Source organism: Marmota flaviventris, chromosome 11 (assembly GCF_047511675.1).
Source record: "Marmota flaviventris isolate mMarFla1 chromosome 11, mMarFla1.hap1, whole genome shotgun sequence".
Classification (NCBI taxonomy): Eukaryota; Metazoa; Chordata; class Mammalia; order Rodentia; family Sciuridae; genus Marmota; species Marmota flaviventris.
In genome coordinates, this window is record NC_092508.1 from 1,047,342 (window position 1) to 1,072,795 (window position 25,454).

The 25,454-nt window shown below is 62.0% G+C and overlaps 1 protein-coding gene across 2 annotated transcripts; it reads right to left on the reverse strand.

Moving 5' to 3' along the window:
- Nucleotides 1–739: 739 nt before the first annotated feature.
- Nucleotides 740–16,869, reverse strand: Gpr35 (G protein-coupled receptor 35). Of its 2 annotated transcripts, none has more exons than XM_027951751.3 (2): nucleotides 16,813–16,869; nucleotides 740–7,649 (listed from the first exon to the last, which is right to left on the reverse strand). In XM_027951751.3, the coding sequence occupies exon 2, from the start codon at nucleotides 7,637–7,639 to the stop codon at nucleotides 6,722–6,724; it is 918 nt and encodes a 305-aa protein (XP_027807552.1). In that variant the 5' UTR covers nucleotides 7,640–7,649; nucleotides 16,813–16,869; the 3' UTR covers nucleotides 740–6,721. The 2 variants fall into 2 exon arrangements, with proteins under 2 accessions (XP_027807552.1, XP_027807550.1); XM_027951749.3 differs by lacking the exon at nucleotides 16,813–16,869 and adding an exon at nucleotides 16,309–16,370.
- Nucleotides 16,870–25,454: the final 8,585 nt, after the last annotated feature.

Genomic DNA, 25,454 nt, shown 5'->3' on the forward strand with positions numbered 1-25,454 from the left:
TCGAAGGGCCGGGCAGTGGTGAGACCTGCCAGAGGCCAGAGCAGGCAGTGGCCTGGGGCCCAGCAGAGCCAGGGAAGGCACTGGTCCCCTCCAGGGCGCGGAGGCCCCACCCAGGCTCACGCTCCACGGGCAGCCCGGGCCTTCCAGGAAGGCATCTCTGCCGTCAGAAACACTGACCGTGCTTTAGGCTGCCCCAGACTCCAGCTCTTGTGGCCATCCAGTGGTCATCAGAAGTTCCACTGGCATCTGCCTGGACAAGGCAGCCTCTGCGCCACCTGCCTGCTCCCCAGGCTTGGGTGGGGCACCCATCCCTTCTCATCCTTTCCCTGGGTGGGGCCATCTGCTCCTGGGGTTTGTAAGCTCAGACCCTCTGTTTCTGCCCTCTGGAGACCCTCCTGCCCTGAGGAGCTAAGACTCGTGTCTAAACCAAGCACTGTCCACACAGCCTGACCCTGGGGACAGTGGCCTCCAAGTGACCACCTCCCCTTGAGCCCACTTCTGAACTCCAGAACCACAGCAAGACACTCTTCCCTCTGCTCAGATAACTTTTGTCTTTATTTCTCTTCAATGATCATTCAATCAGAGAGATTGTAATTCCTGGACTATGTTCTATAGCTGTGGGTTACTGAGATCCAACTCCTACAAGTATTTTCATGGTGTTCTATTTGGAGGAAGGGTAATTAAAATATTTTGTTATACTAGAAAGTGGGACCAAAAAACACAGAAACACAGCGAGAACTTTGTTTTGTCTTCTAAAAGAGTATCGATGTTTTCTCTTTGGTTTTATTGTTATGATCTGAGTAATCACACATCTCAAGTGGAGACTGGCAGAAGTATAATTTTAGGTTAGTGTTTTGTAAATATGCATCATATAAATGTGACTCTTACTGGTAAGTGGTTCACAAACACTGTGAGCAGACCCACACCTCTCTGCCCCGTGCTCCAGGGTTGTCTCCCAGGGATCCAGAAACCCTGTTTCCCCTGCTGCCACCCGCCCCCGAGCCTCCCCGTCTGGTCTCGCTGCTGTGTGGAGGTCCAGCTGCTCCACCTAAGCTGGGCCTGCCCTAGAGACGGCGACGAGAGATGCCCAGTGGACAGTCCCCTCCGTGCCTGCTGTACGGGGTGGGGACAGCCAACCCCACGCCACCTGCCGCCTCCTGGGGCCGTTCTGAGGCCTGGTCTGCTAGTGAGGCCTGCAGCAGCACTCAGTGAGTTTGGGGGCTTGTCCGCAGCTGTGGACTGGGGGCTCGCGGTCCTCTGTGGCGCAGGACCGCTCGCTGGAGTTGGCCAGAGCACGTCTTGGTTTGGTGCTCTTGTGGCCTGGTGTGTTGGCAGCCCTGGAGACCTGCCCGTGTGGACTCTGCCTCCCGGCCCTCAGCCCCAACCCTCTGGAGCCCAGAGAGGCACCTGGCCTCCCACGTCTCCTGGAAGCCTTCTCCTCTGCCTCCGACCCTGAGTGATATCGGGCAGAGCTGGGGCTCCCAGAGCACGTTTTATGGGGTTTCTGTAGGTGGCACAGGCCCCTGGGTACTCCAAGGCCAGCCCGGGAACGACCTCAGAGGTCAAGCTCTCCCACCCTTCCCTGTCCACCCTACCCTCGCTGACTGTGGCCGAGAGTTTAGAGCTCTGCGTCCTTCCAGGAAGTGAGGGGCAGTGGCCAGGGACAGGAGCTCCTGGAAACCCAGCCTGCCACGTGACCTGGTCGCCGTCCACCCCCTACACTGCCAGCAGGTAGGACTGCGGTCAGACCTGGCCTCAGCGGTAGATGGCCACCTGTCCTTAGACCCCCAAAGCACAGTCAGGACTTGTCACCTGCCACCCTTGGGGGAGCACAGGCTCCTTCCCAAGGAGGCCCAGTGACCTGGGAGGATGGTGGCCTCCGTGGTGACACATTGCTTCTCCATCGTAACGGGGCAGCTTCTGTGTGCAGAGGGCACTGAGACTGTCCTGCTGGAGCCATCGATGGCTGAGCCGTGTGTTCTTGGCTGAGGGTGGCCCGCCTCTCCTCAGCCTCTGTGTCTTGAGTGCCCTGCAGAAAGTCCCGGCCCCGGGAGGGACTCGGGTTCTTCCTGGAGCAGAGGTGACCCTGGGTCTGGCTGAGCCTGTGGCCAGAGGCCCTGCCCTGCACTCACGTTTCACCCAGGAGGCCCGAGTCTGATGGCCACCGCTGACCTTTCTGGGTCCCCCAAAATGGCAGGGAGCTGATCTCAGTGCAGCCAGGCTGGGACAGTGGAGGGTTCTCCTGCCTGAGACTTTGAATTCCCGTTCTTTTTTGTTGTTCTACTGAGGATTGAACTTAGGGACCACTGAGCTCCATCTGCAGCTCTTTTTATTTTTATTTTTATTTATTTATTTATTTTTTTGAGACAGGGTCTTGCTAAGTTGCTTCGGGCCTCAAAGTGGCCAAGGCTGGCCTCAAACTTGCAACCCCCCTATCTCAGCCTCTGAGTCATTGAGATCACAGGTGTGCACCATCCCTCCTGGCTGGCTAGAAGCTCCGGTTCTGGCCTCATTTCCCTGGAGACCTGAAGTGGACTCTGTCAGATGCCCCACGTGGGGTGGGACAGGTCGGGCATCTAGTGTAAAGAGGGTGAGTGTGGTACAGTCCGTGTTTGAGGGGCCCTGGCAAAGTCCGCATCATGTCTGTTGCCACCCCAAGGGCTGCTCAGGGCCTGACACTCTAGCTGCATGCTTGTGAGCCTGGGAGTGCAGGCCCCAGGGGCCATGGACACAAGGAGGACTCAGCCCCCAGGACCCCTGCGGAAGCAACACAGGCTCCCTGGCGCGGGGGCCCGCAGGACCCCCTCTGCACACCTCCACCAGCACCCTAGCCACCTGATCCCTTCCGTCCTCACCTCCAGGTCGCACCCCTCTGCAGCCAGAAGCTCACCTGGCCAGGCAGAGCCGGGTCCAGTGGCTTCTCAGGGCCTGGAGACATCTGCCACCATGTCCTCGTCAGCCACCATGCCACTGAGCTTTAGGCCCCTGCAGGCGCCTGCCTTGGCAAGTGTCCTCGAGGTCACGAGACCTCCCTGCCTGCAGTCCTGCTACCTCTTCACCCACCAAGATGCAGCCCTGAAGGACGGGCCCTGTTGTCCCTCGCCAGGGGCGACTGGTGTCTGTGGGCCCAGGACACAGAGCTCAGAGGTCCTGGAGGCCCACTACCGGCACAGCCCACCTCCCCTCTCCGCTCCCCTGCGGACAGCCCCCCAGGCCTGGGCCCTTGCCCGATGCACAGCACTTCCTGGAGACACCTCCCGGGGCAGCCTGTCGGTGGCTGGCTCTTGGCCCTCGATGCCTCTCCTTGCAGCCCGGCCCAGCCCTAGGCTTAAGTGACCGGACGCTCTGCTGAGGCGCTCTGGCTCTGCCAACAAACCGCGCTCACCAGAGGGGGTCCTGGGGGCTCTGCGCCGCCACCTCAGTGCCCTCTGACCTGGTGGGAGCTGGCTGCAGGTGGCTGGGCTGAGGCAGGAGCTGGTGCTGCCCCCCGGGGCCGGTGCTGGGGTCAGGTGGGGTGGGAGCTCATGCTGCGGTGAAAAGTCTCATTTAGGCCAGAGAGTGAGGCGGAATGTCGGTGGCCAGACCCAAGGAAAGACGGCGGTCAGCTCAGGGCCTCCTACTGCCGCCTCTTTCTGTAGGGAGGGCGGCTGGGTGCACCGGGCGGCGCCTCCGGCTCCTGAACCCCCGGCTGCTTTGGCTCCCAGGGCAGCAGGCCCAGTTCTGAAGGAGAGCTCGAGTCTGCTCTGCAGCCTTCACAGGAAAGGTTTCCTGGTGGCTGACGCAGCCCTGCTGTGCCTGCTCTGGGGACTCAGTCGGCTTGCTCTGCTAACCTGCTGCCCGCGGCCGTCCACTTAGGGTTCCACGCTCACCCTCCATGGGGACAGCAAAGCTAACTCCGGTCCAGCCACGGGCGACCATCTGCAGATGGCCTCTGGGAAAGCAGCGTTCCCACCGTGAAGGCCCACCGCACAGCTGGCTGCTCCCTGGCTGCTCCCAACGGCCCAGCAGAGGGGCAGGGGAACACGGGGGTGGGGGGGCCTGCAGAGGCCCAGCTCCGCCTCCTAGGCTTGGGTCCCAGTAGCCATCAACAGTTTTACAAAATGCCCATGACCAAGACGGCAAGCTAGAGCAGGCTGCCCCACAGAGATCCCTCCTGGCCCATGGGCAGGACCACTCCTTGCCGTCCACTGCGGGCACTGGCCCAGGCTCCTTCGGCCCCTGCAGGATGCCTGTCCTCTCCCCGCCCCACACATGCTCAGACCCTGTCCTCCACACGCACTCCTCTGGTCCTCTCAGCAGATGGTGTGCCCCGCGTCCTCCTCAGCGGCACCCTGGGTCTAGCAGGTGGTACCGCAGACACGGCCGGGGGCAAGTGCCCTCAGGAGGACTGTGGCTGGCGGCACCCCCCAGGGGACAGGCTACTGGAAGGATCGCCACTGGGTGCCCAGGGTGCGGTCAGCCCTACGGCCCTGTGTTCTCAGTTCCAGGTCCCAGAGCCGATCCTCAGCAGGCGACTCCCGGGACCTGGAGCCTCTGGAAATCTCCCTCCAACCGCGAGGCAGAGCCTCCGCCAGGCACCCTGGCAGGGAAAGGCTGAGCCTGGGTCGGGCTGCACGAGTCCCACACCAGGACTGAGGTCATGAAGACGGGGACCTGGGCTTGCTGCCCTGTGGCCACAGAGACGAGGCCTCGCCTGCTGGCAGGTGACTTGGGGGCCTCCTGGAGAGAGACTCCCTTCAGGCCTGGGAGTCACCCGGAGGCCTGCTCCCACGCAGGCTGGAAGGACAGGGGTCTGAGCACAGGTCAGGCTGATACCAGGCACAGGCAGGCCTTGGGGGCAAGAGGCGAGGCCAAGGTCAGGCTGATACCAGGCACAGGCAGGCCTTGGGGGCAAGAGGCGAGGGCAGCCAGCTAACTGCCTTCTGCCCACGCCAGGAGCTGGCTCACCCAGTGGTCAGGGCCCTGGGGTCACCCTGCTGCCCAAGGTCAGAGGGGTTGCTCCAGGGTGAGATGGCATCCACACGGGCAGCTTTGGCTCTACATCCCCAAGCCAAGGCTGGGTTGAGGGGTGCAGCAGCTGGAGACCCCCATCCCCCAATCTCCCTGTGTGGGCAAGGAAGCCAAGGAGGGCCATGTGTCCAGCAAGACGGGACCCAGGCAGGGAGCCTGGCCACAACAGAGGCCCACACTCTCCCTCTCGGGTGCTCTCCTTCCCTCTGCTCTGGTGGGCAGAGCCCATGGGCACAGCTGGTGACTGGGGGGACAGCCCAGGCCTGTGCATGGTGGCCCTGCAGGCATCTCTCAGGACTGGGCTCTTGGAAGCTCCTGCCACCTGGCCCCTCACCTGCAGCTCTTTGCCACCCTTGGTTCCCTGAGCTGAGCCTGCAGCCTGGTCCGCCTGTCCCCCTGGACCCCCAGTCCCAGCGAGAGGCAGAAGAGGGGGCCTGCAGACCCCTCGGCCCCACTGGCCAGGCTGCAGACTCCCAGCCTAGGGCAAGACCCTCAGTGGACCTCCTGCCTCTTGGAAGTGTAAGTCTGGGGGTCAGGGTCAGGGAAACTGCCCACCCGGTGGGCGGGGATACATGTCCAGAGGGTGGGGTTTCTGTGAGGGCTGGGAAGGATTCTGGAGGGACCAAGGGGTATGGGGAGCTCAGCCCAAGGCAGGGTGAGGCCGTGGAATGGACGTGGTGGGCCCCATCCCAGGGAAGCTGGCGGTGCTGTTCCGGGCACAGGCAGGGCTACCTGCAGCAGGAAACGGCAGACGGGAAGGGGGGACAGTGCAGGACAGGGCCTTGCCAGCTGCCCAGCACTGTCCCTGCCCTGCTCACCTGACACTGCCCAGGACAGTGTGACCCGGCCATGCCCAGTGCAGGCATGGGGCTCGGGGAGTGTCCGAGGCAGACTGGCAGGTGGTAAGAAGCTAGGGCGCCTGGGGATGGGTGCCCTGGGCCTGGGCAGCAGCTCCGGGTGCTGGTGGATGCTCTGGTGGGAGTGGCTGAGCCCCACCTCCATAAAGGGCCTCAAGACCTCGCTGCAGGCCGCACCCCACGGGCCTGGAGCCAAGGCTGCCTGAGGTCCCCTCAGAGGCTGCAGGGGGCAGTGGGAGGGAGGGGTGGGTGTCCATCAGGCAGCAAGCGCTGGGTGGCATTTGCAGGGGAGTGGGGGGCGGAGCCAGGGCCTGGCGCCTCAGGAGGACTTCAGCATGTCCTAAGAGCCCCCAGGGCCGCCAAGCCAGAAAGACCAGGCTCAGCAGAGGGGCAGGGGCCTGGGAGGAAGAGTGGGAAGGAGGGAGACACCCAGGCCACTGCAGCCCCACCCAGGGCGAGGACTGGGTGGAAGTGACAGAGGGCCCTGCCAGCCTGCCGCAGCGGACAGCTTTGTTCCCGCCCAGGGGGTCCACAGAAGAAGGCAGGCTGTCAAGGCCCCACCCGGTGCCCCAAGGGAGTCAGCTCTAGGGTGACAGCTGTGTGTCCCTGTCCCAGGGTCCTTGGGGTTGACCCCCTCAAGAGTCATCCTCTGGCTGCTGTCCCTGTCCCTTCCCAGGATAGCAGCGAAGCCACCGAGGCTCGGCAAACCTGGGTCCAGCCCTTCCACTGGCCTCCTAGAGGGCCCACAGACCAGGGTGAGGCCAGGGTCTGTCTCGGGGCTCCACGCTGGCCCCAGGTGCCCTGGCAAGCTGCCCCTCCCAGAGCCCTGAGACCTGGCCCACAGTGAGTGCCCCCTAAGTGAGGGTGAGGCTCAGAGAGTCCTGGCTCTTGTGGGCCTTGGTGCCGGCGGGCGTGGGCAGCGCGGAGGCCTCCTGGAACTCCTTGGCCATGTAATAGTAGCAGACGGCGTCCAGGCAGCAGTTAGCGTCCGAGAGCCTGCTGGTGATGGAGAGGGCCCGGCTGAAGGCCTTGCGCTCTGCACAGGAGGACAGGCCCCTGGCCACCTGCACCGTCAACACCACGTGCAGCGGCAGGAAGCAGACTACAAACACCACCAGGTTGGCCCAGACCATGCGGGCAGCCCTGTGGGTGGCCTCCACCTGGCCGGCTTCGGAGGCTGGCCTCCGGGCCAGCGCAGTCACCACCTGCAGGGAGCAGAACACCAGCACAGCCAGTGGCAGGTAGAAGCCCAGTAGTGAGAAGGTGGTGCTGCTGAAGTCGTGCCGGGCGTAGTTCCGGAAGCAGAAGCCGCCCTCCTGCAGCCCCAGGCGCCAGCGGATCACCAGGGAGCCTAGGACCAGGACCCAGAGCGCCGCACACACCACCGCAGCCTGCCGCGGGGAGCGCAGCCCTCGGGCACGCAGCGGGTGCCGCACGGCCACGTAACGGTCCACGGAGATGGCCGTGACCAGGCTGATGCTCATGTACCTGTTGGCCAGGTAGATTCCCTGCGAGAGCTGGCACAGCGGGGTGTCGGAGGTGTGCTGCAGGGAGAAGAGCACGAAGGGCAGGGAGCAGAGCAGGCAGAGGTCGGCCACGGCCAGGTTGGTCATGTAGACGCGGGTCTCCGTCCACTGCCGCATGCGGCGGCAGAACACCCAGAGCGCCAGGCCGTTGAGCAGCAGGCCCAGCACCATCAGCGTGCCCGAGTAGGTGACAAAGACGTGCTTGAGCCCAGGGGGCCAGGAGACAGTGCTGCAAGTGCTGTTCATGGTCCTGGGGCTGCAGGAGGGACAGGAGGTCAGCGTGGGCCGAAGGAAGGACCCCAGGGAGTGAGGCCCTGCCCTACCCCCTGGCCTGCTGCCCCTTGGGCAGGGATTCAGGTGAAGGCGAGTCCTGACCCATGCCCACACACCCAAAGTCACCTCAAGGACTAAGCCCTGCCCGCTGTACAGGCCCAAGGTGGCAGAGACGGACAGATTCCCCTTCCCACCTCCAGAGCCCTTCCCTCCTGGGACCAGCCTGGGGCTGGGCACAGGGAGGCGGGGGGAGCTGGAGTCCACAGCCCAGCACCTAGGCCCCACCCTCCAGAACCCAAGCCCTCTAGGACTTCAGGTGCTGGACAGGAAGCCCAGGCCCACCAGTGCCAAGGTCCCACAAGCAGACACAGTGGCCCCACCTGCTGGCCTAAGGTCCCAAGTCAGGGCCCCAGAACAGGGCCAAGGCAGCATTGCTGCCACTCCTGGCACCACACTGCCCCTCCCTGGACCTGTCCGCCCCCAGCAATGGCCCCCCAGAATGCTCCACCTCCCTATGAGTACTGACCCCCAGGCCCGAGGTCCAGAGGTCCTTCCTGGATCCCCTTGAGGCTCCAGCCCAACCCACATCTGCGGTCAGGGTGTCCACTCCTTGAACTCTGAGGGCAGCCCTGTCCCTCCCGACCTTGCTGCTCAGGGGTGGAGCCCTCCACTGCACCGTCCACTGTGGTCCCTCGCTCCCTGGCCCATGCTCTACAGGGCAGCCCAGGAGGGCCCAGCCCAGCCCCCAGGCTCAGTGCACATGGACTGGGCAGGAGTCTCCTGCCCAGGAGTGGTAGTCAGCACAGTGGTCGGACTCGGGTCCTCGGCCTCACCCTCCCCAGCTGGCTAGTCTCAGCTGCCCCACTGTGAGAGACGCTGACCTTGGTGCACAGCACTGCTGTGGTCAGCCAGAAGGAATGGCCATCCCCCAGAGCCCAAACCCACAGGCCACACACCTCACCTCTGCCTCCTCGCCGGGTACCAGGAAGGACCTGGGTGGGGCAGGGGCCGCCTCTGGCACCCAGTCTCCTGAGGACAGCCAGACCCAGGCTGGCCTGTCTGCTACAGGGGGAATTAGGAGCCCTCTCCACGCAGGAGAGGGAGGAGCAGCCAACCAACCCCGTGATTGCAGGCTGGTTGGCTCCCTGGAGCTGCCTGGGGCCCCCAGGGACCCTCCCAGCCCACAGTGCATTAGGGAAGCAGGCACAGATCCCACCACAGCCAGGAAGCTTCCTCCTGCTCCCTCGGCGGATCCCACGGCTACTGAAGTGTGATGGCGCATCCGCCAGCAGGTGAAGTCTGCGCCCTGCCCCCAGGTGGCTGCTGGGCCCCCCAGGACTCTCTTCCCTCCTCCCTCCTGCCATCCCAATACTGAGGCCCGCAGAGGGACGCTGAGCCAGGCCAGCTCCCGGGTTGCCCAGGACCTCCTGGCCCCAACCACTGGGACGCCCCTTCCTGGCCACCTTTCTCTACGAGACACAGGCCACCCAGATGTCCTCTTCACTGTCCCCAGAATCCCAGAGTCCTGAGAACCCATTCAGAGTCCCATAACATCGCAGCCATGAGGTGGGCCCAGGCCTGTGTGGGGAGGACGCCAGGTCCAGGCCCACGCTGCTGCCCAGCTTGCTGCCTTGGCAGAGGTAGAAGCTGGCTGTGGCAGAGCCTGCCGTGGAGGGTGAAGGTGTGGGTCCCGGCCTGGCTCCTCTCTGATGTCCTCATGTCCACCCCGGGCTTTCATTTTCAGGTCAGCCTCAGACAGTCCAGTATTTTGTTGGGAAGCTTTTCTAAAAAAATCTGAGCACAGTCTTTAGATTTCCCATTGGCAATGATGCTCCCCTGGATCACTGGGGACGGCAGCCCCAGTTTTGCCAAGTCCCCAGGCACAGGAGGCCTGGGCGGAGCACCCACTCACAGGACTCTGGCTTCCACCCAAAGGATGGCACACCTTTGGTGCCTTCCCAACAGTCCGGGGGGTGAAGTCCTGGGGGCCCGCAGCCAGCACGTGCCTGCCCTAGCCCAGCACAGAGCTGTGTGCAGGGCCCAGCGGCTCAGGGGAGCAGGTCTCCACCCTCGGGGCCCCCCCGTCTGCCTGCACACAGCAGGCTCTCGGAGAAGCTGCCACAGGCTGGGAATGGTGACTGCAGCGCTGAGACTTCCTGCCCAGGGTGGGGCTGGTGTGGGCAGGACCAGGCCCTCTCCCCCTTGATTCAGCTATGACCATCAGGGGAGGAGGTAGTGGTCGCAGAGGGAGGCCTACCATGCCATGACCCCCTCCCAGCCCTCCCGCTGTCTGGGGGGGACCCACAGCCCCATCCTGACCCTCCTTCTGTCTTGGGGGGACCCACAGCCCCCTCCCGGCCCTCCTCCTGTCTGGGGGTGACCCACACCCCCATCCTGACCCTCCTCCTGTCTGGAGGAAGACCCACGGCCCCCTCCCAGCCCTCCTCCTGTCTGGGGGGGAACCACAGCCCCCTCCCGGCCCTCCTCCTGTCTGGAGGGACCCACGGCTCCCTCCCGGCCCTCCTCCTGTCTGCAGGAGAGCTCACGGCCCCCTCCCGGCCCTCCTCCTCTCTGGGGGGACCTACAGCCCCCTCCCGGCCCTCCTCCTCTCTGGGGGGGACCCACGGCCCCCTCCCAGCCCTCCTCCTGTCTGGGGGGGACCTATAGCCCCCTCCCGGCCCTCCTCCTCTCTGGGGGGGACCCACAGCCCCCTCCCAGCCCTCCTCCTGTCTGGGGGGACCTATAGCCCCCTCCCGGCCCTCCTCCTGTCTGGGGGGACCTACAGCCCCCTCCCGGCCCTCCTCCTCTCTGGGGGGAACCACGGCCCCCTCCTAGGCCCCTGTTGCCTGGGCAGGGCACCATGGAGGCCTCAGGCCTTGTAGGTGCTGCAGAGCTGACCCGACACAGAAACGGCTCAGGGTAGAGAAGGAGCCTCCCAAAGCCTGCGGCTCAGCTGGAGGGTTCAGGGCTCAGGTGCTTCTCTGTGCCGCCTTTAAATGCCAGTTACTACCCTCACCACAGTTCTCAGAGTCTCCAATAAGGTAGAGGCCAAGGCCCTAAGAGACCCCTGAGTCATTCTGTACTTGCTCGCCACATGGGCACCCCACTCCGTCAGAGGACAGCCCACCCGCCCAGATGCAAGCATCTCCAGCGAGCTCCTCCAAAAGCCCTTCCTTGAGGACCCCAGGCCCCATCACAGCCACAGCAGGCTGAGACCCTGACACAGCCTGTCCCACCGAAGGCCTCCAGCCATGTCAGTACCGCCTGCCGCCAGTGGTGGCACCCAGCTCGGCCCTCTGATCCCGCACTGCAGAAGCCCGCACAGGGGCCGCCTGAGAAGCAGAGTGGGGGACTGGGCTGCGTGGCCAGTCCTGGGCTGGGTGTCCTGGACACTGCAGAGCACAGAGCAGGAGTGGCGGGGCTCTCACTGTCTCTGCCAGCCCCAGCCCGAGGTGGCAGCACGGTGGGCAGAGGACAACTGTGCGGGAGGAAAGTGGGACTTTGGCCACCCATGCCCGAGACTGTTCTGGAAACAACTCTGAAAGAGCAGAACGAGCAGCAGCCCCCACCCTCGGAGGCTCCCTCGTCCCCAGCTCATGTCACTCCTGCCTGTGCCACCTCAGCGCCTGAGCTCAGAGGAGGGCTGCCCACGTCCTGTTTCCTGGCAGGGGCAGTGGGGGACGCCGGTCCAGGCTCACACCATGGGGGGCAGCCCTAGGCTCGGGTGGAGATGGGATAGGCGGGCCCAGTCCCACAGGGAGACCCAGGTCGGCTGCTGCTGCCCCTGTGCAGCCCAGCCCACAGCCTGGGGGGCCCGTGCCGACCCCCTGGCCCTGCAGGCCCTGGTGGGCCTTCTCTCCTGCAGCTCTCTGCACTTGGAGCTGGGCAGGGGGAGCCACCCTCCCTGCAGACCACCTCCCCAGCCCCACGCACCTCGGAGCAGGGACCTTGGCCCCACTTGGCCCCAGGCCTCTGACCACAGCTCCTCCAAGACCAGCAAGGGCTTGGACAACTGGTCCCCACACCCTGCTGCCGCCCCCACTCTACAGCCACCAGCAGAAGCCAGAGAAGGGCCTGCAGGTCCAGAGCAGTGCTCCAGCCTCCTGGCCCAGCAGGCTCCTCGCCCAGAGGCACCCAAGGAAGTCACTGGCCTGGACGTGGACCTCTTCTCCACTGTCCCTACAGACCCAGGTCCCCAGTAGTCACTGGGGCCCCTTCCTGGTCCCCTTTGTGCATGGGGAGCCTACCTTGGCCTTGAGGCTCAGCGGGGGGGGGGGGGGTCCCTGCTCTTGCCTGAATCTTGCTTGGTTTGTCCCACCCTGACTTTGCCCATCCCAAACTCTGGCACAGGATGTGCCCTCTGGGTCAGCAGAAGGTGCTGCCAGCAGGGTCCAGTCCCCACCGTGCCACCTAGCCTGGAACCACAGGACAAGGGATTCTCCACCTCTGCAGGTCAAGAAGCCATGTTGCTGTGTGTCTGCTGGGCACTGCCCCCCCCCTCCCAGGACAACCCTCTGCTGGGTGAAGCCCACCCTGCACTCCTCCCCAGCAGGGCCCTGGAGAGCAGGTGGCCCTGGGAGGCCCTGAACATTGGGAGACAGACACAGGCTGGGGTTCCTGGCCACCATCCCCGCCTGCCCCCTTCCTGCCTCCCAGGCCCCCACCTGTCTCCACTTCTACCCAGGCCAGTCCCTGCAGAGCAGTCGGGGCTTCCAGTGGGCCCTTTCCTGTGCCGGCCACCTAGCGCTGCTGCCTGGGCCACCTGTGGAGGGTGGACTTGCCTGGGCCCTTCACTCAAAAGCCCCTGATTCCTGGGGGGTCCCAAAGGGCTGACTCCTGCTGGGAAGTTTCCTGTTCCAGGTCAGGACAGGCCCACGATCTCCCCTGCTGGGCAGCCTCAGGCCAGTCCCACCAGGCCTCTGTGGAGGACTCCATGCGAGTCCAGGGGCACTGCCCAGCTCCACGGCTCTGCAGCCCCCACTCCTAGGCAGCACCCTCACTCTGAGCCTGGCCCCCCATTTGCACCTGTGTGGCTGTGTCAAAAGAACACCTCCCTGCCCCTGCCCTGGTCCACTCTCTGAGCACAAGGGTGCCGGGCAGTCAGATGCCATCCAGACCCCCGCCCTGGAAACTGAGAGTGCCCCGTAGGAAGCTGCAGGATGGTGCCCTCCTGAGCTGCCTCAGCCCCTGGACACCTGGGTCCCTCTAGGAAACAGGGCACTGGGAGCCAGATCTGCAAAGAGTGAGGACCCAGCAGAGGACTGTAGTCGGCCTGGGCCTGCCCCGAGGGTGGGCACCTGTGACCACCTCCAGAGCCCCAGCCAGGGTGGTGCAAAGGGGCGGTGGTCGCACTGCCCCTGCCTCTCTGAAGCGCTGGCGCTGTGTGGTCCTCCCTGGTTTCGTAATGGCCCCTGTGGAATCTCTCTTCCTTCCCTGCTCAACCTGTCTCCTCCCACGGCTGCCCCTAGAGCACGGCTCGAGGTGAGTGAAAACAGGAACTGCCTTCCCAAAGCCCCGGGGCCACCTAAGCCTGCACCCTGGAGCTGACCCGTCCGGCTTTCCATCCAGATCCGTTGCCTTCATAGTTTGGGCCAAGCGGCCACTGAATTCCTCCCCCGTTTCCATCTTGTCCCGTGGTTTTGGAGCCGGTCAGGATCCAGCAGGATCAGCGTTATTTCACCTCGACGGCTGTTGGCTTGGGAGCCCTGAGTGCTGCCCTGAACCACCTTGGAGTGGCCCTGCCCGGGAGACTGGGCTCAGCACCGTGGCCTCCAGGAGAGCCGGAGGGAGAGGGGCTGTGGGCCGGCTCCAGGTCTGTGTCAGCGCTTTCTGTTCCCCTCTTCGCAGAACTCGGTCTGGGAAACACCCCAGCCCTGGGGCCCTCTCCCTGCCCATGATGTCACTGTGCTGCGGGGTGGGACAGCAGCCCGGGGGTCGGGGCTGGGCGCCCTGTCCACACCCTCTGGCCCAGCTTCTCTCCTCCCCTCCACTCCTCCCTTGGCTCCTGCAGGACACGGCCCCTCCCAGGAGAGCCAGGGGCACGGGGGAGGCTCCTGCACCCACCTCAGCACCCCAACTCCCACTTCTGCTGGTCAGGGTGCCCCAGCACTCAGACCCTACCCCTTCTCTCCTGCAGGAGGGCAAAGAGGCCCCTGCCCACCCCTGGCCCCCTCCCTCCCTCCCACCCTGGACCCAAGCCCTTAGAGGTGCCCTGCTCTTGGTGACGCCTCCTGACCTCTGCTGTCCATCCCCCACATCATCCCTTGGGGCCAGCTGGGCCCGCTGGGTGTTCCCCAGGCTGAGCCCCTCTCCTGGCTGGTTGTCAACCAGCCCACTCTGTCCTCCAGCCTCTGACCTGCCTGGTGGGCCTCGCCTGAATGCCAAGGAGCCACCTGGGGAAGGCCCCCTGAGGCCCAGAAAGATGGCACCTCCTGCACGTGCTGGGCTGAGCAGGGCCCTGTGGCCACCCAGTGGCCTCTCCCCTGCTCTCTTCTTTGGGGTGGATTTGAAATTCTCCATAATTCAATGAAATTCTGCAAACAGGGGATGAGTGTGTGGAGGGTCTGGAGGACAAAGCCTCAGATGCACAGCAGACAGGTGGCCCCGGTGGGGGACAGGCAGCGGGCCACTGCAGGACCAGAAGCCACCTCACCCTGAGACTTGCCGTGTGCCAAGTCCCTTGGTGGCCACACCCAGGGCTTCCCATGTGACCTGGGATCCATTGCATGAGGGCCACCTTCATGCACTCTGTAGGCCCCAGGTGTTCCACCCTCTAAGGCCCTGGCAGAGGGGACTTGCTGCAGGAGAGGTTGGGGTGGCCGTGGCCAGGAAGGCCAAGGCCTCCTCTGCGTGGAGGTAGGGAGAAGGGGACTGAGTGGCCAGTGGCCATTTCTCTATCATCTGCCCCTGGACAGAGGTCATTCTGTGGCTTGAGACCCTTGGCCGACGGCGCCATGCTCTCTCTGTGTGATGGCAAGTTCAGCTGCCACAGGCCGGCTGCCTGCTCCCACTGCCCACCCTGGTGTGGTCGCAACACCACGCACTGGTTTTCCATTTGCACTGGCCCCAGATGGCCATGCCAGCAGGCCACAGCAAATGGCAAAGGAAGGACATGAGGCCCCTGCCCACCCCTGGCCCACCCCCTCCCTCCCACCTTGGCACTCCCAGAAACCACTGAGCCTGCAGGTCTGGCTCAGCCTCTGCCTCGACCCGAGCACCGTGCCACCCGGGCCACCCTGTTCCAGCAGAGCCCCGTGGTCCTCTGAAGGGCTCCTGGGCCCAGGCGGGGGGACGTGCTCTGCCCTGGGCAGCTCTGGCTCCCTCTGCCCCAGCCCCAGCCGTGGGACCAAGTGCGCCCCGCAGCCCGCCGTCTTGCGGGCACCTGAGCTGACTGCAGGCGCCCAGGCCCGGCCAGCCATGAGCCTCCCCTGGCAGGCTTCCACCACCAGAGAGGAGGACAGGCCACCACCGGTAGCAAGAGACACTGTGGGGACTGCAGGGTCTTGAGGGGGTCCTGAGAAGATCCTGAAAGGATCCTGGGAGTTCGAGGACACACAGAGGGGGCCCAGAGGGGCAGCTGAGGACATCCTGAGGGGACACGGAGGGTGTCATGAGGGGAGCTGAGGGGAAACAAGGGGGTCCTGAAGGGAGCTGAGGGGACCCTGAGGGGGTCCTGAGGGGAGCTGAGGGGGAGCTGAGGGGGTCCTGAGGGGGAGATGAGGGGGTCCTGGGGGTATCCTGAGGGGGTCCTGGGAGGGAGATGGGGGGTCCTGAAGAGGAGCTGAGGGGGAGCTGAGGAGTCCTGAGGGGGTCTTGAGGGGGAGTTAGGGGGGAGCTGAGGGGGTCCTGAGGGGGTCCTGAGAGGGAGCTGAGGGGGTCTTTAGGGGGTCCTGAGGGGGTCCTGAGAGGGAGCTGAGGGGGTCCTGAGGGGGAGCTGAGGGGTCCTGAGGGGAGCTGAGGGGGAGCTGAGGGGGTCTTTAGGGGGTCCTGAGAGGGGATCTGAGAGGGAGCTGAGGGGGTCCTGAGGGGGAGCTGAGGGGGAGCTGAGGGGGTCCTGAGGGGAGCTGAGGGGGTCTTTAGGGGGTCCTGAGAGGGGATCTGAGAGGGAGCTGAGGGGGTCCTGAGGGGGAGCTGAGGGGGTCCTGAGGGGAGCTGAGGGGGAGCTGAGGGGGTCTTTAGGGGGTCCTGAGGGGGTCCTGAGAGGGAGCTGAGGGGGTCCTGAGGGGGAGCTGAGGGGTCCTGAGGGGAGCTGAGGGGGAGCTGAGGGGGTCTTTAGGGGGTCCTGAGGGGGTCCTGAGAGGGAGCTGAGGGGGTCCTGAGGGGGAGCTGAGGGGTCCTGAGGGAGCCAGGGGCCTGGGGTTGTGGGTACACAATGGCCTTCCCTCCCCTGGTGCCCCCTTTCCCAGGAGCCCTGTGGACTCAGCCTCCTGCAGTGAAGGCCAGGCCTCTGTCCCAGGACACAGACAGCCTCCATCCTCTGGGGCCTCTGCCCTTGGTGCCCAGGCCTCTGGCACAGAGTTCTATTCATCGGAGGTGTGCTGTCCCCGCCCTCGGAGACCGCAGCTTGTAGCAGGAAGGCCCCACTGAGGGCAGGTGCGGGCAGGCCTGACCCCTGACTCTGGCCCTCACCAGAGCTCACTCACCCCTGGACAGCTCCTGTGGCCGGCTCCTGTGGCCTCCCAGGCGTGGCCTCGCCTGACTGCTGCCTGGCGGAGCTCTCCCTGCAGTGACGCAGGCTCCTGCCCCCTCCCTCTCCCTGCCTCTGGCTGCTCACCACCCCCAGCCTCCTTCCCCTTTCGAGGCTGAGGCTTTCTCTGACTGGAAGGCTGGCCGCTGGCCCCCAGCCAGCCCCATCCTGGGAAGGACGCCTCCCACGGCCCTGCAACTGCCAGCCACCCACCCTGGCCACAAGGTCCTTTCCCAGGAGAGAACACCCACCCCAGGAGCCCCTCTCCGGGGCCATTCCCCTGCTCCAGAGCCTGAAGGGCCCTGCGGCCTGCTGGGCAGAAGCTCGAAGGCCAGCTCTGTCTGGCGGGGAGAGAGTGGCCGCCACTTTGCCCGGCTTCAGACAAACCGTGACCACCCAGCAGCTGAAGTCTGGGCAGCAGAAGCCCCAGCGAATCCGTGAGGGACTGGCTGCTCCTTACCAGGACAGTGGCCTCTGCCCTCGCTGGCTCCAGGCCGGCTGCCTGGGGTGGCCTGGGGTGGCGCGTCTGTCCCGTGCCAGGACTCTCAGGCAGGTGGTCCTCAACCCTTGGAAACGGTGCAGGGTTCTGGCCGTCCCTCCCTGCCCGGAGCCACCAGCCCGGACACAGCCTCTGAGGCTGGGCAAGATGGGGTTGATTGACAGTCGTGGGAACCGACGGTTCGCAGGAGAGGGTGTGGAGGGGCGGGGTGGGAAGACAGGCTCTCGCGGTCACAGGGTCCCTGTCACCAGGGTCCTGGCCTCTGTCCCTTGGATGGGCCCTCAGAGAGAAGCCTCCTCTGGCACTGCTCAAGGACATCTGAGGCCCTGCAAGCCCCTGCCCTACGCCCTGAGTCTAGCAGACAGTGGGGGGACGGGGCTGGCACCCCAGTGCCCGGGGTGGGGAGGGCGTCCTCCTGCCACAGGCTTCCCGGGCCATGCCCAGGGCACCCAGCCAGGCGCATGCATGGAGACTGCGGCGGTGGGAGAGCCAGCGGCTGTGGGTGAGGCAGACGGCGTCCCAGGTCGGAGACGGCAAGTGGGCGGCCGGGAGGGAAGGAGGCGTGCAGCCCGGGCCTGGGTTTGTGGGTCTGGCTTCGCAATTGTGTAAATATTTGTGCGATCACCAAATCCAGCTAAGTCTGAAGAGGAACTGTTAGCATCCAAAGCATATGGAAGCCAAGGACCTGCACGTGGGGTGGCGAGGTAGCCCCGGCCTCCCGCAGACCAGTCCTCTGGCCACGCGCGGCCCGGCCCCCTGCAGACCACACGATCCCTGTCCAGCTGTCAACGATGGTTTTCCGGGGAAGTCTAAGGCACTGTTTTGTCCCTATAGCGACGAAACCCAATGTCCCTGAAAATACGCTGGCCACCCTGAAGCCCTTCTCAGTGAGCCTGCCGTGGACAGCAGAGCGGATTCCGGGCTGTGTGGGTGGGCAGGGCACTTGGCACGGCTGTGGGCGTGGCCTAGGGGCTGAGGTGGCACAGAGGTGCTGCTGGTCCGGTCAAGAAGGAACCGTGGTTCACAATGCGTCTTATCTTCAGAGAGCGGCTCGGTTCTGTCCACTAACGAGGCCCACCATGTGATGGTCCGTCCTGCATTGCTGTGACAGAATTCCTGGGAAAACTCCTTACAGGAGGAGAGCGCTTGCTTGTCTCCTGTTTCAGAGGTCCTGGCCATGGCTGCCCACTCCCGCGAGGCTTTGGGTCTGAGGGGAGCGTAGGTCGTGGAGGGGAGGGCGGGGGGCTCTGCTCAGCTCATGGCAGCCAGGAAGCAGTGGGTGGAGGAAGGCACGGGGACAGGACGCAGCCGCAAGGTCATGCCCCCAATAACCCACTTCCTCTAACCAGGTTCCACCCCACAGTGTCCACCTCCCAACCATGCCATCCAACTGTGACTCCATCAGTGGGCAGGTCAGGACCTTGAGGTCAGGCGCTTCCCAGGAACTGCCTCTCACACGGCTGCGCCTGGACCAAGCCTTGGATCTGGGGTGGTCCAGGTGCAACAGAAGGCACAGTGACTCACACAGTCAAGAGGCTGCCCTGGTGTCCAGGCCACGTCTACCTGCTGGCTGTCCTGGACAGGGAGAGGGCTCCTCAGAGAAGAGGAGCTGTGAGGTGGGGCAGGGGGAGTGGAAAGGGGCCTGGAACGCCTCTTCCTCTGAGGAACAGAATGGCCATCCAGACCGTGAGGGCCACACCACAGGGACTCAGCGTCCACTCGAGTAACTGCCACTGGAAAGGGGGCGACATGGATATTGGCAGGGATACTTAAGGCACTGGAAAGCAAAGATGTCTGGATTCACGGATCCGTGGAAGACGCTCGCTAGGGAAGCTGCTCATGGTCAGAAGCTTGTAAACAAAGGAAAGGACCCGGACCTCATCCAGCTTTCCTGTATAAACTATCCCCTGGTGTGACCACACAGTCTGAACCTCTTTCCCATGAGCTTCAGCGGTCAGTGGGAGAAGGAAGAGAGAATGAGGGTGTGCTGTCCTGTCCACCGCGTGGAACGGTCATCGGCTGCATCAGCTGTGCATTGTCTGTTACTGTTGCTCACAAAGATCACCCCGAAACAAGCAGGGGTCAGCTCCCAGTCTCTGTGGGCCAGGGGCCTGGGCTCCCACCTCTGCCCCAGCTGTTGGCCAAGGCTCAGCTAGGAGGACCTGCTTCCAGATCACCCCGGCTCTGCCCCTGATGGGCAGCTGGACAGAGGACCTCCAGTCTCCCTGGCTCTTGTCCAGAGGCTGCTCTTAGCTCCCTGCCACTTGGTCCCTCAGAGGTCAGCTCTGTGGTCACTCACTCCCTCAGTGAGTGACAGATGCCACTCTCCCCAATTCAACCTCAGAAGTACCAAGTGGCCTTTATTTTCTCACCATGTATTCTATTTATAAGTGGTCTGGTAAGTCCATCCCCTCAAGGTGGGCAGGGCCTGGGGATGTGGCTCAGTGGTTGAATGCCCCTGAGTTCAATCCCTGGTACAAAAAAAAACAACAAACAACAACAACAAAAAAAAAACAGGGGCAGGGATCATTGCAGGTCCTCTTAGAGGCCGTCAGTCATGGTCATCCAGTGGCTCATGGTGGAAGGGCATGCCACTTATGCCATGGTCTTGCCAAGAAGCAAGTAATCCCAGTGGCTCGGGAGGCTGAGGCAGGAGGATCATGAGTTCAAAGCCAGCCTCAGCAACTCAATGAGACCCTGTCTCTAAATAAAATATTAAAAAGGATTGGGGATGTGGCTCAGTGGTTAAGTGTCTCTGGTTCAATCCCCAGTTTAAAAACAAAAATGGAGAGAGAAACCGAAGTCACACCCGAATCTGACAGGAGAGTGAAGGGAGATTGACAGGCCCCAGGCACAGCCTACGTGAGAAGAAAGAGGTGCCGTCACCGCAGTGTCCTGGTTTTCCTTGAGATGACAACAGGCCAGAGCAGATGGTCTCACCATGAGGAGGCGGGCAGTCACCTGCCTGCAGTGGGGAGGCAGCTGCCCAGGGGGCTGGCAAGCACTTGGCAGACCCAGTGCTTGGGCTGAAATCGCAGGTAGGGTTCTGACCCGGGTCAGACTCCTCTGGTTCCAGTTCAATCAAGGAAATTGCTTTTTGAAATGAAGACAGGAGTTAGGCCCCATCTCTTACCCCGCAGCCCGTGGCCAGTGGCTGTGCTGCTTTTCAGGAAACCAGCCAGACAGTGGGGACCTCAAGAGTGCGTGCCTGCCGACGGCTCTGGCGAGGGTGTGGGGGTCGTCTGGGGACCTGCATTTGTCAAAGTCCTTATCTTGGCTTCACGCTGGGGTTTTTGTAGATAGAACAATATGATGTCTGGCATTTGTTTCAAAGTGTTCTGGGCCACAGATAGAGAGTGGGGAAGGAGTGGTCTGATCCTTGCCAACGACAGGGGGCAGGCATGTGGGCTCCGCCTGCCTCTGTGTCTGTGCACGCTGGAAATTTCCACAATAAAACATGAAATAACACAGACGGCCACACCCTGTGCTGCAGATCCACAAGTGGCTGGGCAGTGGTGGGACTTGTGCGTGGCTGCAGCAGTGCAGAATGGGGCTTCTCCAGGGTCTTGGTGAGCTCAAAGGTAGGGGAAGCAGCTGGAGAAGGGAACCGGGGGCCAAGGGAGCCAGGAGACTCCAGCAAACAGGGTGGCCCCTTGCTGCCAGAGGAGGGCAGGTGCAGGCCAGCTGTGGCTGCTCGGGCCTGACTGGTCTGGGATGGCGGGGGTCATATGGCTTCCCCATACATGCACACGCACAAAGGCACACACGTGTATGGCACACAAGCACAATTTACAGGTGTGCATATCCACGCACATACACATAAAAACAGATGTGCATGTGCACATGCAGACACACACACTGTGGGTTACACATAGACACACACATCCACACACGTGCATACACACAGATACACTAGACAGTGAACGTGTGCAAACATACATGCATGCACACACAGAAGCACACACTTGCTGAGCTAGCCCGGGGAAGGGCCCTGCTGGCAGAGGTAGGACTGCTGGCTCATGTGAGCTGGAGCCAAGAGGGCAGAGCCACCACCCTGACTGCTCCTACTGGGGCCAAGCCCAGGGACCTTGCCTGCTGAGGAGCTGATCAATACCTGGGCCATGCAGCTGTTCCAGAGACCTCGGTGGCCTCCACCAGCTCATCAGGGTTGCTGCTTCTGCACCCCCAGCCCCAACCCCATGCTCTACAGGTCAGGAAATCATGGCCAGGAGGGCCAGCACCAGGCTTCAGTCCCCAGGGAGGTCTGTCAAGCACTGAACTGGAATGACCAGCTCAGGTCCCGAGACTGGGGCAGAAGCAGCAAGCACCACGAGACTGACGGGCGGTAGAGCCGTGGACGGTGCAGGAAGACATGGCCTGATGGGAACTGGGGTGGAGTGAAGGGGCAGGGCCGGAGCTCAGCAGGGCCTGGGAGGTTAAAGTCGGGGTGGGGGCTGGGGTCAGAGTTCAAGAAACAGGGTTGTCTCTAACTGGAGCTTGCTCAGTCTGACAAGGCCCTTTCCCTGGATCTGTGTGTGTGTGAGCGCGCACACACGCACACACACACGCACACGTGTTCACAGGCCCCAGGCTCAGGTCTGCTCAAACTCGGGGAACTCTCAGACCCTGCTCCACGCATGTTCCGAGCCGCTGCATCTCGTGGGGCCCACCAGTACCCGCCCGCACCCGCCAGCCACTAGTCCTGCTTCTACTAGCAGCCCTGGCCAGCCCCGCAGACCTCAGCCCAGGCTCCCCGCTCCTATGAGGTGGAGACCCGGACGGGAACACTTTCAGGAAGCCACGTGGACAAGGCCAATGGGCCGGACCCTGTGGCGGTGCAGACCTGCACTGACACGATACCAGGATGGTTCTGCCGGTGCCCCAGGGAGCACTGGGGACAGCGCGTCCTTCCCTGTGCTCCGCAGCTCGTGTGGGCAGCTCCCAGAGCAGGACGCACAGGAGCCCTGGCAGGGAGCCCTGCAGGTGGATGGGAGCCCACCATGGCCACTGACCCAGCCAAGGGACCGCCTCTCCTCTCAGCTCACTGTGGCAGCCCCCTGACCCTCCTCACGCCCCGTCAGCACACACTCCACTGAAATTTGACCCCATCACGCTCCACCCACGGAGGTCTCCTGAGGTCCCTGGACTCACATGACAGCCCCAGTGCACACCTGGCCAACCCGCCTACCCCACCTACCATTCTTGTGAGTGGTTTAAAGATACGTTGATGAGCTGTGGATGATACCCCTTTACCTGCCCCCGGTTAAGGCCTAGAACCCGAGAGGGCCCTCGGTTCCCTCGCACTCTGTCCTGTCCTGAGCCGGCCTCACGCCCCACTTCAGAGCAGCTGCTGAGCCGCTTCCTTCCACAGCAGCGCGACACACACGTCCTCGGTCGGCTCCTTCCCTGGCCTCTCTGTGCACACTCCTAGGATCCTCCTATGGGTCCCTGAATGTTGGGACTTGTCACAAGTGGGTGCCAGACTCTTCCCCGTCCCATCACACACTCGTCATGAGCGGATCTCCCTGCCCATTCCCCAGTCAGCCCCAGACTGACCCCAATGGTCAGCTCCACAGACCTCTGGTCTGAGCTCTGGACCTGCGTCGGGCTGCCTGTCAGGCATCCTCTCATGGGTGCCTCAGAAGCACTTTAAATGTACCGTGTCCCAAACCAACCACGTCACCCAGCCTGTCACCTGCGTCAATCTTCCTTCAAAGCCTCCAACCCAGAGCAACCCCTGCGTGGCCCAGGCAGATATCTGTGCCAGTCCCGACGCGTCCTCCCACCCCGCTTCCTGCTCCCAGTTAGACAGTAAGATGAAGGAACACACTGTAAACCCTACAGCAACCTCTGAAGAGGCAAGGCAAAGAGACCATCAGATGTAGAGAAAGGCAAGGAAGGGGAGGGAAATGGGTACAAAGAACAAATAAGACGAACAGAAAACAAACAGCAAGATGGCAGATCCAAACCCGATCATTCAATAATCAATCAAACACAGCTCGTACAGCGATCCAATTCAAAGGCAAAGATGATCAACGGTCATCAAGCTGGATTAAAAAGCAGATGTGACAATGTGCTGTCACCTCATACACACCTTAGGTACAAAGAAAAGTTAAAAGCAAAAGAGAAGCCGTGTAGGAAGCAGGTCGTGAGTCGCAGCCCTGACCACAGGGAGCCGGAACAGCAGCACCAAGCAGACGCCAGCACAGGGGCACTCCCAGAGACAGAAGGAGTGTTTTACATGATAAAAGGTCTCTTCATTAATAATGTCAAACCATTCTAAAGGCAAATGTGTCTACTTATAAAGGTGTGTAAGTGAAGTAGACTTATAGGCCTAGGAAGAATGAGGCTCGATCATGTCAGGGCTCCTCGACACCCTCCTCCCAGGGCGACTCAGCACGTGCTGAATGTGGATGACGGCGATGTGTCCATGGATGGATGCAGGACAGACGCCTAGCCACAGCAGAACACGTATTCTTTCCAAGTGCACATGAAGCTTCTCCAGAGCAGGCGACGGGCTGGGCCCCAAGACAAGTTCCACTCCACTAGAGCATCACCGGGTGAGCTCTCCAGTACCACAGCCCTTAGGAAGAAACCAGTAACTAAAGGCCTAGGGCAGAGAAGGCCTGAGTATCTATCTGCAAGTTAGACAACTCACCTATAAATAACTCAAAGATCAGATAAGTAATCAAAGGGACATTAGAAAATACTGTGAACTAAAAAAAGTAAATGAGCTTGCAAATTTAAAAAAGAATACTTTGAACCAAATGATGATAAAACAGAACTTGTAAGAAGAAAACTAACCTGTGGCTGAGGAGGGCCCCAGCTCTAGGGCTTGCTGCAGTAAAGAAGAAAGAGCTATAGTCATCAAGATCCCACTTCAGGAAGCTAGAACGCCAACAATTCCAACAACAGATTAAACCCAAGTACATGGAAGAAAGACATAATTTAGAAAAATAATATAGAAAATTAATAAAATATACATTGGTTCCTTAAAAAGATCAATACAACTGATGACCCTCCGGCTAGACCAGTCAAGGAAAACGCACGGATTACTAACGTGAGGAACGAATGCTAAGACCCCCACAGCCTGCAGACCTGGGAAGAATGACAAAGGAATGTTTTCATAACTTTATGCAAACACACTTGGCAACTTAGACAAAACGGACACATTTCTTAAAAATCTCAATTCGCCAAGATTGATACAGGATCACAAAACTGGAATGACTTATGTCTGTTACAGCTGTTAAATTTACACCTTTCTAAGAAGAAAATGCCTTGCCAGTTCCCCGGGAGAGTTCCACTGAACATGCAAGGATAAGACAACCTCAATCTTGACCCCTCTTAGGAAGAAGAAGATCGTCCAGCTCCCCTCTGCGGCAAACTCTGCCCTTACACCAAAACGGCACAGACCACAAGAAAAGCCGACCAGCATCACACAGGAACACAGATGTGTGTGTCAAACATTAGCAGATTATATCAATACATAAGATCAACACTACATCATCAAGTATCCCAGAAATGCAAGATTCATCTTAACACTAGAACATCAGTGTAATTTACTACAATTATAGAAAAAAGAAAGAAAATTCATATAATCCTCTCAATAGATGCAGGAAAATACTGGACAAAATTCGACACTCATGATGGACGAGCACTCCTGGCACATGAGGAGCGACCCCACCACCCAGGTGCCAGGACCCGTAGAGCCCAAGAAAGTGCCCTAACACACAGGCCCCCGCCCAGCTTAAGCCGGAGCTGGGCTGCTCCTTCCCTGGCAGCAGGTCCTGGCCTCCTGCAAAGGGATAGCACGTCCAGGCAGCTGCAGGGGACCCAACCTGAGCCCTGGTCTAACTAGGGGACACTGCACGTGTGTCCTGGACCCTGCGATAGGACACCTTGCAGTCCCAGCCCACATGTGGTGATGCTATCTAGGTGGACACTGCCTGCACTTGCCAGGGATCAGAGGAATGACCAGGGGGTCCTGGCATCAACCAGATGGCCCACAGGCTGTGGCTGAGCCCTGCAGACCCTGCAGAGAACCGAGGCTGCCGAGTGGCAAGGCCAGGCCTCCCCACCAAGGCCTTTCCTCCAAACCAGGAAAGAATGTTTGCAGATGAAGGGGCTACATCCAGGGCTCCAGGTCAGAGCCTAAAGACTTTAAGGTTTCCTGGGAATAAAAGGACTCTCCTGTTCATTTCAATTGGCAGCAAATGTGGCTTAAATCTAGTAAACATTCGGGGAGAAACCCCACAATAAAGCCAAGGGAAGCACACACAGGACACCAGCAAGGCGTGGTCACGAGTGGAGACAGGGTCAGGGCATGGCTGAGCCCTGGCCGGCTGGTGCTGCCCATCGGGGCTCCGACCAGCGATCCCACCCGTGGTGCCTCCTGCCCGTGGAGCCCTGCTCAGGCCAGGCTGTTCCACCATCACCTGCTCTTGGGGCACCAGGACCCCTGTACTCACCTCGGAAGCTCTGAGCCCCCCAGGCTACCCTGGGCTAGGGGAGGGAGGGGAGAGCGAGGACAGAGAAGGTGCCAGAGCCAGCACAGGGCAGGACATGGCTCACAAGGAAGAATGCTCACCAGCCCCAGAGCAGGA

What these genes read in the sequence shown, in the direction of transcription:
- Gpr35 (XM_027951751.3), bottom strand. Translation starts at nt 7,639, where the DNA reads ATGAACAGCACTTGCAGCACTGTCTCCTGGCCCCCTGGGCTCAAGCAC.